This window comes from Tripterygium wilfordii, chromosome 2 (assembly GCF_013401445.1).
Source record: "Tripterygium wilfordii isolate XIE 37 chromosome 2, ASM1340144v1, whole genome shotgun sequence".
Lineage (NCBI taxonomy): Eukaryota > Viridiplantae > Streptophyta > Magnoliopsida > Celastrales > Celastraceae > Tripterygium > Tripterygium wilfordii.
In genome coordinates this window covers 4,619,865-4,636,549 of record NC_052233.1, presented here as the reverse complement: position 1 = coordinate 4,636,549, position 16,685 = coordinate 4,619,865, and the positions used below count along the sequence as shown (strand labels likewise).

Sequence of the window (16,685 nt, the reverse complement as noted above, 5' to 3'; positions counted from 1 at the left end):
TTGTCCAAAGGGAGCATATTGTGGCACTTGTGGCATTTGATAATACATAGGATGCAAAAAATTATATGGGGGAGGCATATGGTATGCGGGAGGCATATTGGGAGGTGGGTAGACATTTTGTGGGGCAAATTGCGCCGCATTGTCTTGTTGAAGTGGTTGAGGTGCATTTTGCAAAGCATGCTCAACTTGAGCATTTTGTAAATTTTGGGCATTGCCAATTTGGACATCTTGCCCTTGCACCGGATTCATCAACTCATCAATATTCACATGTTGCAAAAGATGACGCAATGCATCAAGATTCATATCACCCCCACGTACACTCCCCGCATCACTCACATTTATATCACCACCTATCCCATCTCTATTAGACCCATGCCCACTAACATTATCTCTAGGTTGAGACATGATGGCAAGGAACAATAGCAAGTAACACACAAAAGTAGCAATCAACCACGTCAAGTAACACAAGATTTTTTTTTTTTTTCAATTTATGAACAACCAAGAACAATATTAAGCAAGAACAAGAGCAAGGATAGGAATAGAGCAACAATCAACCTTAGGAACAATAACACACCAAGATGTAGCAAGTAGTGATAAAAATAAAAATGCTCAAAGCTCTCTCAAACAACGTATCACTACCAAGCAGCAAACAAGATGGCATCCATCGCCCACAGGAATCTAAGTTAGCCCCATCCGCCAAGTTCTCCTCACAATTTTTTTTTTCCGCAACTACACTAAATCAACTACACTAGAAAGCAAGTAAAAGGGAGGAACGAAGTTACCCTTGAAGCGTGACCGTGCTCCTTCCTTATTTGATGGCGTTTAATAGCATAAAGCTAGCATCTACAAGCCACCCAGCTCCGTCTTCGACACTCGCTTCCCCGCAACGGCGCCAAAAACTTGACCGACACCAAAGTGTGTGTGTGTACTTACCCCAAGTGTAGGGTATCGTCAAGTAATAAACCGGTGAGTCCGGTATCGATCCACGAGGAAGCAATGCAAATTTGAAGTGAATGATATGCAAATGACTAGCTAACACTAATAAACACAATGAATATCAAATAAAAGTAAGTAAAAGAAATGGGCCGAATGACTCGGTAGCATGAGCGATTTTGTAATCAAAGTAAGCACGAAATGGATTTAAAACAATTAATTAAAAACCTAGTCTCTAATCCGTCCCGGTGGCTACTCGGTTCTCATACTCAAGGTATCATTGCAAACACACACAACCATACACAATGCATTGTGTGATACTATCAATCATGCATATGCAAAGAGAATTGGGTTATAAGACTTCAATTCATACATGTAGGCCATCGGGTCTCTTAATCTACGATGAACGCAATGGGATAAGCACCTAATATTATGGATTAATGTTCCCCCTTAGGGCTCGGCTTGGCTAACACCCTAGTTTCACACTCAAAGATCAATTAACCATAACTCTCCCATGCACATTCCTAAATTAACCCAAAACCCCATCATCAATACACATAATTAATAGCTATGCAATGAAAAACTCAATTAATTAAGGAAATCATGCAATGGGTTTAACAATTCTCAATCGAACACATTAGATGCAATCCCTAGACTAGACAATCCAAGAATACAATCAAATATGTCATTCTCATAGATCCAATCACACAACTATCACGAAATTAAAAGAGTGAAATCGAAGCTACGATTCTTTGAGCATACCTTGAGTAATTGAAACCTTGCATCCACCATTCGGGATTAGAAACTAGAGAAGAGAACTACCCACTCATGATTGTTGCAATAAACATCCAATCTATTGTCATCTAAATCAGAGTTTATACAAAATCAAGAGAAAGCACCAAAAACAACAAAGAAAACTTAGAGAGAGAAACTAGATTTACACTACTCCTATGGTGGCTTCATGTTGGAGAAGTCGATGAATGAGAAAGAGAACCCCAATCTTAGGGTTTTCCCCTCTTTTTACAATAGAAAATACCTAACTACCCTTATAAAATCGTTCCCCATTGGTTACATACATGATTTACCCCAAATGCCCTTGAAATTTTGGTGTAGAAAATTACAGATCCGCGGTAGGTGTCCGGACGGCTTCGGAAGGTGTCCGGACACCTGGGCTTATCAAGTCTTCATTATAGGCTCTGTCTCATTTTTCCCGGACACCTAATATGGGTGTCCAGACAGTAAGTGTCCGGACACCTTGAGAGGTGTCCCGACACCTCACAACAAAAAGTGCCCAAAAAGTGCTCCAACTTGCCCGAACAAGGTCCGATTCCTACAAAACCAAGGGGAAACATTTGTAAGTGTAAAACTAAGCTAAAATGCAATCAAATACATTAGCTAAGTGCTAAAACATCCTAATTAAAGGACATTGGAACCTCAAAATAGAGGTCCAATCAGTAGTCTGTGGAGTATGAAACCTTGCCTAAATTCTGTAAAAATTACAAGGTTCTTGGACATACCATTGGGGTGTGTTCTAGGCCTATTAATGCTAGAGCTGGCAGCAATAAAGTGGGGGGTCAGTCTGATAACAATGTGGAAGGTGTTAAGAAAGGAAGTGTGCTGGATAGACTGGGGGATCAGTCTGGCAAGAATGGTTTAGTTGATAATTAGAAAGGTAAGGCAGTTCTTGAAACTACTACTTTTGATCTTATGCAATTAGAGGTCGATGATGGTTGGGAGGTTTTCAGAGGCAAAAAGAACTCAAAAACTTCTAAAAAGAAATAGTGGAATCAAAGCAATAATGGAAATCAAGGTGGTGGTGGTTTGGCTACTTATGAGGGGCATGTCACTCTCACTGATAAAGCTGATAAATCTAACCAGGTTGGTTCTGTGGGGGCTAGAACAAGGAGTGGCGCTAGGAATCTTGTCAAGAGGGCATCTGGTAGTGCTAGGGGGTCTCCATCACCTCCTCCTATTCCATGTCAGTGTACAGTTGGAATATTAGAGGGCTCAATAGTCCTCTAAAGCAGCATGAGGTTGCTAGCCTCATGAAGAAAAGTAAAGTTGATGTTTGTGGTCTTATTGAAACTAAATTGAGCTTTTCTAAGCTTAATTTTTTTCAGAAGTTGAAGTTGAAGAATTGGAAGTTCCTTGCTAATGTAGGCATTACCAGTACAGCTAGAATTGTAGTTTTTTGGAATCCTGTTACTGTTAATGTTGAGCCTATTGCTCTTTCTACTCAAGCAATGCATGTTGCTATTACCTGTTTGGTTAGCCAGATTAAGTTTCATGCTGCTTTTGTTTATGGGTTTAATACTATCATTGCTAGGAGAGTTCTCTGGGATGATTTGAGGAGTTGGTCCCCCAATGTTCCTTGGCTTATTCTGAGGGATTTTAACTCTATCCTGACTTAGGCTCATAGGCATAGAGGGAGTAGTGTTACCACTTATGAAACTGCTAACTTCAGGGAGTGTTGCTCATATTTGGGTCTTTATGATTTGAATTACATTGGTAGTCATTACACCTGGTCTAATGGTAATGTCTGGAGTAAAATTGATAGGGTTCTTGTGAATCCTCTCTGGTATACTATGTAGATGCTTTGCCAAGTTCATTTCTATCCTCCTGGTGCTTTCTCTGATCATTCACAAGCTAGAGTCCAAATTGGTGCTTTTCATTTACATGCTAGGAGATCTTTAAAGTTTTATAATATGTGGGTGGAGCATGATCATTTTTTGCAGTTAGTTAATTCAAACTGGTCCATTCCTATCCATGGTACCCCTATGTTTATTCTCTGTAAAAGACTCAAGCACTTGAAAGCCCCCTTGAAGCTGCTAAATAAATTGCACTTTTTTCATATCTCTGAAAAGGTTAGTAGAGCTACTTCTGCTTTGGAATCTCACCAAATTTAGCTTCAAGTAGACATGGATAATCCTCCGTTGCTAATGCAAGAGAAACTTTTGAGAGTGAATCTGGTTCACCTCAAGTCTGTTGAGAACATGTTCTTTAGTCAAAAGCTTAAATCTAAATTTCTCAAGGATTATGATAAGGGCTCAAGCTTCTTTCATGCTATGTGCCACCTAAATGATGAAAGAAACATTTATCAGTTTATCAGTTTTATTATTTATGCATATGCGTGACTACGAGTTTATGTGCTTCCTAGATATCTTTGTAATTGGACAAGATGATTAAAACAGTGTCGTCTTCTTTTATTTCTTTCATTCAAAGCCTGTAAGGGAAAACATCAAACTCAATCCACTTGAACAACTAGATTTCCACTACAAAAACACCTCCTGCTTGCACCGCATTCAACCTTTTCTGAAGCTCATGTAGGTCATCTTTCAAACTTTTCAAAAACACCCATATTTCATAATCCTCTGCCCAATCTGGCAGGGTCATCAAGCGACTCATTATTAATCTCACTTTAAATTTGGTACTCTGCAATTCCTGTTGTGTCTCCTCTAACAGTGAATGGAAATAATCATTCTATTCCCTTAGAGCTGTGATCTCTCCCATTTGTTGTTGGTTCATCTCATTCATTGTTCCTTCAATCTATCATTCTCAGCTTCTAATATCCTTTGCTCCTCTCTGTCTGTGTACATCTGTAATTGTAGCTGATAGGCATCTTCTTTCCAAGATAAAAGCTCTTCATTCAATCCCTGAATCTGTTTACGCATTTCCTGGAGTTATGTATGTGTCTTGTCATGCTTCGCTGGATCTTTTTCTTTTCTTTTCTTGATTTTCTCTAGTAGCTTCAAGAATTTATCCTTCAATGCATCAAACTGCCATTTCTCTGCTTCTCTAACTTCCCTCTCTTTCTGAATCTTCATCTTCAACTTCAACTTTTTGCATTTGCCCTTATATTTGTGATACTTCTCTTTCCACAAATTTTGAGTTGCTTCGACCTTTTCCTCAATTGGGGTGTCCATTGCTTCGTTAAAATTATTTGATGGTACTTCTAGATCTGATTTTTCTTTTTCATAAGACATCTTCCCTTTCATCTTCATGCTGTCATACTGTGTGATAGTCTTCTTTCTCTCTCGAAGCCATTGTATGTATCGGTTTTTCCCTTTCAAATCTACGGTAAGCGTCCCGCGCTCCATTATATGAATCCTTTTCCATGCTTCTACCACCTGATGAGACAGACATTTCCCTTTCTGATCTTCATGAGAAAATTCAAACTCCATCAAGCCATGTGTAACTGGTGTGCATAGATTTCCTGCTTTCTGACGAAGGAACATGGTAGGTGCTTGATTAGTATTGCCCCAGGGTCCCACCAATGGCATCCAATTGTAATCACCGCATTTATAAAGTAAACCCCTTGGCTTGTACCACACAGCCCGATCAAACGTCGTTTTCGGCTCTAACTCATCCAAGAATTGTCTCCACATGTCAATAGTTGGTATGGTAGATTGTATCCTCACTGCTTTGAAGTTCTGAATTGGATCTCTAAGTAACCGGGCATGATCCTCAAACATAACAATCGAAGCTCCAATCTCCCTCAGATACTTCAAATGACTCACCAGCCAGAGTCCTAACAATTGCGAACACCCACGAAAACTGCCTTCCCCTTTGATGCGGCAATGGTTAAGGGATCGAATTGTCTCACACAAGATAACAGGTATTGGATTAGTTCCATATTTGACGAGGTGAACCAGCTTAATCACATTTTTCTCCACAAATCCACCCGCACAAGGAAATAATACTGCCCCATATACTGCTAATGCAAAAGCCATTTGTCCTTCTGGATTCTCAAACCTTTCTTGAGCAAAGTCCATCAATTTATCTATAGGAAACACCCAAATGGTAACCTTATCTTTCCCCATAGTCCGAGTTTGTTATATTTCCAAAAGCCGGTGAATAATTTTTCAACCATCAATAGTTTCTGCTGGATTGTAAATTTTGTTTACATGAGGATCATATCCTAACAATTGACCATACTCTTCTATTAAAGGAGACAAATCTGTAGAATTAAAAGTAAAACATCGATATGCAGGATCCCAATAATGTACAGCAGCTTGAAGAAGGGTTACAGTACTTCAATAGTTAACAAGTGCCCAATATGTCCATAAGTCCTTCCAAACCTCTTACGTGCTTCCGTGCTCTGACCTTCCCAGAATTGTACCAACCCGGGTGGTGCTTGTTTTTGAAACTGTGTTTTTCGAACAACCCCCAATGATAAATCATCCTTTAGGCCATCCCCAAACTCTGCTCGTAACTTTTTCAAAGCGTCTCTAGATTCCCATGGTCCATCTTGCACTGTGCTACTGGTCCCTATTGTTGATCTTGAAAACATCATCTTGTCCAATTGCAAAGAATGTGCCTAGTGAATGCATAAGTATAAAAGTACGGAAAGAATTTAGTAAATAAGATATAGTGTATAAAACAACCAAATTATATACAAAGGCAATTAATATACATGAATGATACATATGGAGATGCATGGGTAATTAACGAGTATACAAGCATATGTGATCAAGTATGGATAATTAACAAGTGTGCAAACATATATGGACATGTATAGATAATTTTAACAAGTGTACAAATATATATGGACATATGTGTACAACCTAGGCTAACATGTACATGGTAAGTGTGTAAAAGATGTATATGAACATGTGTGATTTAATGAATGTGTATGTATACGCAGTCTAACTAATGTGTCAAGTATATATGAACATGTATGGGTAATTATCAAGCGTACATGATCATCACCTATGCTAACATATATGACAAGTGTATAAGAGATGTAAATGTGTGGTTTAATGAATGTATATATATAGGTATGCATCGAGTACATATAAATATGTAAATGAGGAATAAAGGTACATAGTATTTAAACGTACGGGAAATAAATAGAGTTAAGGATAGGAGAATCCCTTATTGTTCCTAAACAAAATCAGGTTCCTACATATTTTTGAAGGTCTCGAACCAGATCTATGGGTTATCTAATGTGCATATGGGTGGCATATCTAACTATAATGCGGCTACGCGAGAGGCCACTGGATCAGGTTAGTTCACACCCCATATTTGGAAGTGGAACCATCCCCCAATATCTTGAAGGGACGTCAATCCAGGAGGATGTTTTTCCTTGCTTACGTGAGGAAAAAATTCATCAAAAGCAAAAGATCAACCCTCACTAACCACTAGCAGGACCCGAGTTTTATGGGCCATTTGTGTGTATGTGAATAGTAATGTGTGTGTGGGGGATCATCCGTATCCTTAACAACACTCAACTACTCATATTTCATAAAAACCAAAATCCTACAATCACGAACAAACACATTAGTTCCACAAAACTATACAATAAAACAAACAGCTGAGCCAAAATAGGAAAACACCAACAAAAGAAAAGGCCCGACCCCTTTGGTACAACAACCAAGTCCCCAATGAAGTCGCCAGCTGAAGCAATCGGCATGAAAAACAATGAAGTCGCCACCAATTGATTTTTAGGATGCAATTGGACATCCATTCTGGTCTACGAGAAAAATGGGCAAGGGGGTCTATTGAGCATGGGGAATGCGTTAGACACCCCACAACTCCTGAAAACGGTTACCTTTGAATGTTTTCCTAGTTGGCTCTAATTAGTTTTTGAAAATCCCATTTTGATGGCTCTTATTGGAATGTGATAAAAAATCCACTTGGAGTGGTTTGGAGAAAAAGGTGCATGGGATCACTACGCCCATTCCTGGCTTGGCCAAAAATGAATAAAAATCCCACTTGGAGTGGGTTCTGATGATTTGAAAATAGGTGTGCTCGGGATCATTGAGGCCATTCCTGGCTTGGTTGAAGATTGGATAAAATCCCACTCGAAGTGGGTTTGGTAACTTGAAAAAAGGTGTGCATGGGATCATTGGGGCCATTCCCGGCTTGGCCAAAGATTGGATAAAAAAAATTCCACTTAAAGTAGGTTTTGATGCTTTTGAAAAAGGGATTTTTGGGGATTGGTTGATGTACTAATAGGGCTCACAATCAAAGAAAAATGTTCTATTCAAGCCTTACTCACAATTATGTTCTCTATGAGAAAAGAAAGAATCCATTTAAGGCCCATCGGACGGGTCAAATATCTTTAAACCCCCATTTGGGTCCTTAAATAAATTCTCTTAATCCCTAAAAACATATTTGCTTTCCGGGCCCATGAAATCCAAATATTTTGAATGAATGTCAATGGAACCCCAATATATTGAAGGCTCCTTGGTATTTAAACAAAACATAAAAGTTCCATAATTTAATGTTCGTGTGTTTATTACGGTGAGACGGCTTGAATTAATTCTAATGACTAACGCGTTGTATTTATTTTTATGGCACTCAAACAATCCTAATATACATCTAAGGCATGACATAATGTGAGAAATCAAAGTCCTAAGTATGCATTCTAATGCAATCATCATTCACAAAATCAATCCCTAATGTCTATATGCTTCTAGCACGCTAAAATATTTATGTATGTATTTTTCATTATTTTTCACTACACTATTACATTTTACAATTATGTTCAAAATAAAAATAAGAATAATAAAAAAGGATAAAATAAAAATAAAAATAAAATAATATACAAATATTGCCCATGAGGGTCAATGCTTAAACCCAGCCCAATTCCTCCAAGTATGTCCTTCGGCCCAAGTAGTGTCCAGCCCGGTCCAAGCCCAATATCAGACACAAAAATGGGTCAAATGGGTATCCAAATATAACCAAGCCCATATTTAAAGATTCACATACACATATAAACACATATGATAATATCATATACATATTCATCTCCAAACCATGTATACACACATATACACATATAAACTCATAAACTCATGTACATATATACACATATACCCATAGGCGTACACACACATATACATATATGAACAAATATACAATCTATACACACAAACCTACGATATTTATACACACACTGTACATATGTATACACATACTATACTGCACACATATATACACCACACCCTGCACACATACTGTACACATATATACACACACACTATGGCTCCGTTTGGTGCACAATTTTGTCATTAGCATATATGGTAGCATATATTGTAGATAATAAATGATTGTAATATATGGTAGTATAAATGGTTATTGAAATGTTGTTAGGTGTTTGGTTACACTTTTGCTGAAACAATATAAAGTCTTAATATTGTCTTGTAAATTACATGGAGGGGCATAACTATTTCAAGCTATATAATAGTAATAAAAAAATCATAAAATAAGTTATAAACACTGCATAATTAATTAAAAATAATAAAAACTTTTTTTCATAAAAAAAAAAATTTAAAAAAAAATTGAAAAAATACCATAACTCATTCAACATTGCAGTCTCATATATATTGATATTTACATGTCCAAATTCACACCCTTTACGATCATATTAATACAATTAATATATTAATTATTCATATTGCGCTAGATAGTTGATCGGCAAGCATATCACGAAACTGAGCCATGTTAGCATCATCAATGACCAAATATTCATCAACTCCATTATCCGTAACTTCATGGACAGGATCCGACACCGAATGATCGCCCCCAGTAGACGTAGAACCAATGTCATTGAAATCAACGTCATTGACAGCATGGATGCGTATAAAATTGTGAAGTGCCATGCATGCTATCACAATCATCGCCTGTACCTTAATGTCATACGAAGTCATTGCATTCAGGATCCGCCATTTCTTCTTTGTCACTCCGAATGTTCGTTCGATGACATTCCTTAGCCGAGCATGTGCCTTATTGAATACTTCACGTGGTCCTGAAGCGGGTGCTCCATTCTGAAATACAGGAACATGATACCTCTCGCCCTTGTATGGTGCAAGGAAGCCTGTCTTGTTTGCATATCCGGCATCAACCAAATAATATTTTCCTAAAAAAAAATTATAAATATCCTTGTGATAAAATAAAGTTTACAACTTATCACACGTAATTCTCACCTCGTGGCGGTTTTGGGAACTTCATACGCTCAACACGCAGAGAATGTTCCAGTACCCTACTATCATGAGCCGATCCCTCCCATCCTGCCGATATATAAGTGTACATCATGTCAAAATCACACACAGCTAAAACATTCTGGGTGGCAACTCCTTTTCTCCCAATATATCTTTGTCTATTTTCTGGTCCGACCATTGTCGAAATATGAGTCCCATCCAGTGCCCCAATGCAATCCTTGAAAGATATACGATATGAAATTTTGGAATGCTCCCTTATATACCTTGGCGTTTCATGCAATGAGTTGCCCCTAGGTTGAATGATATCCTTAGATAGTTTCAATACTGCTAGCAATACCTTGTGGAAAAGGCGACTGATTGTCTCCCCCGAGTGTTGAAACCTCTCTTGTATATCCCTATTTGCTTGAGCATGACCCAAGATTGATACGAACATCGCTACCATCTCCAGAATGCCAACATTATCAGACCCAATCAATCCGTAATCATCCCGTAAAACTCCACATAAAGCATGGAATACCTCAACCGGCATTCGAAATGCTTCATGACAACGAACTGGATGACCTTGAAGTACATCTGCCACCCAATCACGGCCTGTTAAGGTACAGGTTCTACATTGCATATTTCTTCGTGACCGGGAAATCGACCCTCTATCCTCAAACTGGCGCTTGAGGAAATGAAGTAACAAAATCTGTGATAGGTCAACACCGTCATCATCATCACTAGAACTTGAACTTGAATTCATCGCTGCGACGTGGAAAAATAGAAATTAATGTAAGATGTCATATGAAGTCATTTCATTACCAAGTAAGATGTAAATAAAATCATCTAGTACTTAAATGATGAATAAAATCATCACAGTTCACATAACATAAAATAACTGCATTTGTCCAATACATAAATTGAAAATCGAAATTTGTCTTCAATGACATTAACAAGTTCATCTAACCAACTAAATTACATGTATAAATAATTGATCTCAACCCAGAATACATCATCCAATTGGAGCTTTTCCATCATGCTGCTTGAATAGTAGCTCAATATAACCAAGTCGTGCGCTCTCTGGTAATGCAAGGAAAAGTTGTCTCTGACTGTTGGTATTAAACAGCTGGACAACAAAGTAAAATAGTGCTGGATTTTCAGCAGCTATGTTCATATCAACCAGGGCCTTAATAGAGGCATCATATGAAGGATCCACGGGCATCAATGGCTGGACAGGTTGCACAACTGGGATAGGATGCACATTTTCAACTTTCTTTGCAACTTCTTTCTTCACATCATAATATTCTTGTTTTGTAGATAAATAAGAAAATTGCTTCTCAGAAACCATTTGCAATTGCTGGCACAACTTGTCAAACTTAGGATCTATGGTATCTTGTGTCATTCTCTTCCTCTTCCTTCTTCCCCCAGTATTAGTAGATCCAGGGGTGGGTGTGCTAGCCTTCACTGGTGATGAACCAGTGGAGAACTCATCAACAAACCCATCATAGCTTGAGTCTACTGGACTTGGAGTGTAACAATCAGCTCCAAATGATTGTATGAAGTCATTGTCTAATACGATATGTGGAGATACACAGTTCTCACCATTGGCAGAGCTACCCCCCCAAAGCTTGTCTTGCTCCCCACGGAGTTGAAAGCCTCCATTCTTAAACTTCTTAAAGTTGATATTCTCCTGCAAATTGGACATATAAATTAGGATCGCATTACATATTTTTAGATTGACATTATGAAATAAATAATCATACATAAATGACAGCCACCTGAATTCTAGCTGCCCACCAATCTTCAGTGGCCTCATCCTTTCCAGTCTCAAAATTGAACCCCAAACCTGTCTCAACAGTCATCAGTCTATTGAACAACTGCCAATTCTGTTTCATGTTGTCGTGCTTCGTTTTCAATTTTTGCATGGTACAATTTTTACCACTTACAACCTTAAATTCATCAGCAATCTTATCCCACTTCATTTGACCAGCATTTTTCTTTCTCCACTCATACAGCATATCTAGGAATATTTTGGTGGTTTGAATATCCCATTTAAATTGTGCATCTCCCTCTATCAAACTTTCTTTCCCTTTCTTACTCATTTCCTAAACTAGTAACAATGAGAGAATATTGCTGTCAAATGTAAGTTAAAATGAACATATCACAACCAAGATGAGCTATGCAATTAGATGGTGAGCAAAAAAACCAGTCATAGAATAAAACATTTGGAAATTCAATCATTGAAACACATTGGACATATAAAGGGTGATCAATACATTGAATGAGATATGATTCTCGTCCTGTTTAACAAAGAAGACTGATCAATACATTAAACTAGACTAATGTTGAATCTGTGATATGTATAAAAAAGTTGCACTGATGAGTCTTGGTTCCTTTTACACTCTACAGACTCAAAGTCAAAGTTCAATATTTGATAATATCTATTGTTATACAGATAACACTTCAGCATTGCACACTCATTTTCATAAAGCATGATTACTACAGAAAATTGCACATTACATTCAAAACCAGATTTAGTGTTTCAGCTGGGGGAAGCAGTAGCAAGTAAAAACCAGATTGATACCCAGCTAAATGAACTTCCAAGACAATCATAAATACCAAAACCTCCTAATATTGGAATGAAAACAAATCCAGCATAAACAAAGCATATAAATCCCATCGTAATAATCGAAGACACTGCCCCAATCTCCAGCATCCAGATTTTACACAAACAAAATATTGACTACAAAAATTAACCCAAAAATTCTATCTACAAATGATTCTTGGAACAAACCCATAAAAGAGATCAAAACCCAGAAGCTCTAAACGAAGAAAACAAAGAGAGACCGAACTAATCTAGGATTGAGGAGAAGATGAGGGGATTACCGATGTGTGAAGGTTCGTCGCAAAACTCGATTGAAGACACTGTGCCGTTGCTGGTCTGCCGCAGCTTGATATCAGAGATGAAAATTGAAGAAATGAAGGGTTTACAAGAGCAGAGAAAAGTCTCGTGTGAATTGAGTATTGTGGCATATTGTGTAATTTTATGACTTCATTAGGGTAGTTACATTAGCAAGGGAAGAAATTGTCTTGAAATGGTAGAAAATATCACAATTCCAAAAAGAATCATTTATTGTGTTTAAATTGCTTTGAAATTTGTACCACAAAATTGTTGTTTGTTTGTGTAATGCAATATATGGTTCAAATGCAATATATTGTGCACCAAACGCAGCCTATATATATATTGATATACACACTGTACATATACAGACACACACTCAAACTTGCAAACCAGAAAACCAGAATCGTTTCATTTCATCAAAATTTCAGAACAGAGCAAATAAACTCTTCAAATCATATAGGACCGATCACAAACCAACATAAGCAAATCAATACAAACCCATTTTCAAACGAAATCAAGTACAATGATCACAAACTAGAACAGGTATAACCAAATAGAAATCAAACAAGCAAACAGGTTAAATCTCAAATATGGGCAAGCACAGGCCATGAATCAAAACAAAATAAGCATAATCTCAGTCAATCATCATCAAGATAGAATAACACAAATCACTGATATGAACCAGATTTAAGAGCTATGGAATTGAATCAACAAAACACAAGTATATCAGAAATAAGTCTAGAAAAATCCGAAGACAAAACCAGATTCAAATCAAAGTACTAACGAATCATTACCTTCTCCAGGAAATAGAGACCGAGAAATCGAACCCTTCTTCTTATCCTTTCCTTCTTCTAACTTTTTCTTCTTCTCCTCGTGCTTTCTTTGCCTTCAATCCTTTCTATTTTGCTGTGCGGCAATGCCAACTTCTCTCAACGCTTCTCTACCCAAAACCCTTTTCGCTTTTTCTTTCTATTGTTTTGGCTATCCTCGTTCTGCTCTCTTTTTCTCTCAATCCTCCCAAAACCTTCTTCATCTCTCTTGACTTTTTCTTCCCCTCTTTTTTTCTTTTTTTACCTGTCAGCTGCCCCACTCCCTTCTTCTCCTAAAACCCCATTGTGTGCTCTCTATATTGTCTAGTCATATCTCCACTAAAACCCTAACTCTTTCAATTTTTCATTTTTGCCCCTACTTTTTCTCTCATTTTAATCAAGACGACTACCCTTTTTGGTCCTTTTCATTTTCTAATTTTCTATTTAATTTATTTATTCTTTATTCTCCAGATATTTTATAGCGCTTTATTTTTAGCAATTGGGCCAAAACTTGAGCTTACTTTGGAATTGGGTTTTAAATTTTGAGTTTGTGGGCTCACCAGTTTTTAAGCAAAGAAAAGAGTTTGGATATCAATTTTCTTCTTTTAATTTTTATTTTGGATTTCATATTTTTAATTTTCTTTTATTAATATTTTTGCCCGGACAAAAACCGGTTACTACAATGTGCAAGACACGACCAATCCAACGAAATTCCGATTGCCACATGTGGGCACTCGGCAAAGGCATCCTTGCCAAGTGTCCACGGCTTCGGTTTCCGACCTTCCGAATCCCACGTGGGGTGCTATCTAGGCTGTAGTCCACGCCAAGCACCCCTAACCGAAGCCCATGTCCCATATAGGAGGGGAGGTCTTTCAACCAACCGGACTCCCCCTATATATATGTCTTAAGTCCGTTTTCCAAACTGGCAGTAAGAGACATCAATTTCTCAAAAAGCGTAGTCCCCCCAATTTCTCATCCCGTCAGCAGCGGAAGAGACCTCCTAGAGCACGCAGCGTGCGAGAAACAAGCAATTCATCGCAATTCTGAATCCCACATGTGGGCGCTCGACAAAGCGATCCTTACTGAGCACCTATGCTTCGATTTTTGACCTTCCGAATCCCACGTGGGGTGCTATATAGGCTGTAGTCAACGCCAAGCACCCCAAACCGAAGCCCACGTCTGATATAGGAGGGGAGGTCTTTCAACCCACCCGACTACCCCCCCCATATTTATGCCTTAAGTCAGTTTTCCAAACCGGCAGTAGGAGACATCAATTTCTCAAAAAGCGTAGTCCCCCCCCCCATTTCTCATCTCGTCAGAGAGCACGCAGCCCCCTAGCGTGCGCGGGGGTCTGAAGATTAACCTCAGTACCCCCTATATATGTGTCTTAAGTCCGTTTCTCAAACTGGTAGTAGGAGACATCAATTTCTCAAAAAGCGTAGTCTCGTCCATTTCTCATCCCGTCAGCGCACACGCGGGCCCCTAGCGCGGGCACGGGGGTCTGAAGGTTAACCTCAATACCCCTTCTATATATGTTTTAGGTCCATTTCTCAAACTGGCAGTTGGAAACATTAATTTCCCAACAAGCGTAGTCCCGTTCATTTTTCATCCCATCAACGCGCGTGACAATCTAGAGCTCGCGGGGGTCTAAGGGTTAACCTCAGTACCCCCTATATATATGCCTTAAGTCCGTTTCTCTGACTGGCAGCAGGAGACATGGATTCATGAAAAAGCGTAGTCACCCCCATTTCTCATCCCGTCAGCGTAAAACTCTCATCCAACGCAAGGCTTGCACCACGCGTGCTGGGAGTTCACACATTCCAACGACTTTGGCATGCCTTGGTGTCACTGTGGGCTATGGCATGCCTTCTAGGCACAAATTTTTTCAATCTTCAAAATTTTCAAAGTTCTCACGTTCCAAACGGCGTTGGCATGCCTTGGTGCCATTTTGGACGTTCCAACGACTAGGGCATGCCTTGGCACCATTTTTTGCAACATTGAAAGTTCTCACGTTCCAATGACTTTGGCATGCCTCGTTGCCATTTTGGATGTTCCAACGACCTTGGCATGCCTTGGCACAATTTTTTTCAAGACCTTCAAAATTTTCAAAGTTCTCATGTTCCAATAGCCATGGCATGCCTTGGAGCCGTTTTCCACGTTTTGTGGGTTATGGCATGCCTTGTCACAATTTTTTTCAAGACCTTCAAAATTTTCAAAGTTCTCATGTTCCAATAGCCATGGCATGCCTTGGACCCGTTTTCCACGTTTTGTGGGCTATGGCATGCCTTGTCAGAAATTTTTTCCAAACTTCAAAGTTCTCACGTTCCAAAGGCAACATTGTCTTGTTTTGCGTGCCATTGCATGCTATACGTCTCGTGCATTCTAGAATGCCTGCAACAATGCCTTGAAGCCGATTTCACCATTTTAGAGGCTAGGCCATGCCTTTTGCCACTTTAGTGGTTACGGTGACTATAAGTTGATGCTATTTTCATGGAATTGGCGACATGTTATGCCTTGTTGTATTGGGACTTGGTGGCAAGCCATGCCTTGGTGTATTCTTATGGACTTGGTGGCACGTCATGCACCAACATTGTATTCTTGGGGACTTGGTGGCACGCCATGCCCCAACATTGTATTCTTACGGACTTGGTGGCACCCCATGCCTTGTTCTATTTTTTGGGACTTCGTGGCACGCCATGCCTTGGTGTATATTTTGGGACTTGGTGTGTAACGACCCATCCCACACACCCACCCCGCAATAATGGGCTGTGCGTACAAGCCGGGCCCATGGGCCGCTACCCCCAACCCCTCACCCCCTCGCAAGGCAGGCAGGTTGTTGCTAGGTTTCGAACCCTCCACCTAGCCTTTAACATAGTGCCTGCCTTGCAAGGGGGTGAGGGGTTGGGGGTAGCGGCCCATGGGCCCGGTTTGTACGCACAGCCCATTACTGCGGGGTGGGTGTATGGGATGGGTCGTTACATAAAAACTGCCTTTTTACAAGTTTCCCCACCCACCTCCCTGGACCTCAGCCCAGTAGGCATGCCGTAGGTACTTCCCTGGGCCATGGCCCAGACAGCCCAACCCCTCACCCCCTCGCAAGGCAGGTAGGTTATTGAA

General features: G+C 39.3%; 2 protein-coding genes across 2 annotated transcripts; both read right to left on the bottom strand.

Moving 5' to 3' along the window:
• Nucleotides 1-9,329: 9,329 nt before the first annotated feature.
• On the bottom strand, nucleotides 9,330-10,620 carry LOC120009937 (protein ALP1-like). The gene is made up of 2 exons (XM_038860676.1): nucleotides 9,864-10,620; nucleotides 9,330-9,796 (listed from the first exon to the last, which is right to left on the bottom strand). The coding sequence occupies exons 1-2, from the start codon at nucleotides 10,618-10,620 to the stop codon at nucleotides 9,330-9,332; spliced, it is 1,224 nt and encodes a 407-aa protein (XP_038716604.1).
• Nucleotides 10,621-10,869: 249 nt separating this feature from the next.
• On the bottom strand, nucleotides 10,870-13,825 carry LOC120009926. Its single transcript, XM_038860665.1, has 4 exons — nucleotides 13,554-13,825; nucleotides 12,744-12,807; nucleotides 11,636-11,967; nucleotides 10,870-11,547 (listed from the first exon to the last, which is right to left on the bottom strand). The coding sequence occupies exons 3-4, from the start codon at nucleotides 11,957-11,959 to the stop codon at nucleotides 10,870-10,872; spliced, it is 1,002 nt and encodes a 333-aa protein (XP_038716593.1). The 5' UTR covers nucleotides 11,960-11,967; nucleotides 12,744-12,807; nucleotides 13,554-13,825.
• Between the last annotated feature and the right edge of the window lie 2,860 nt (nucleotides 13,826-16,685).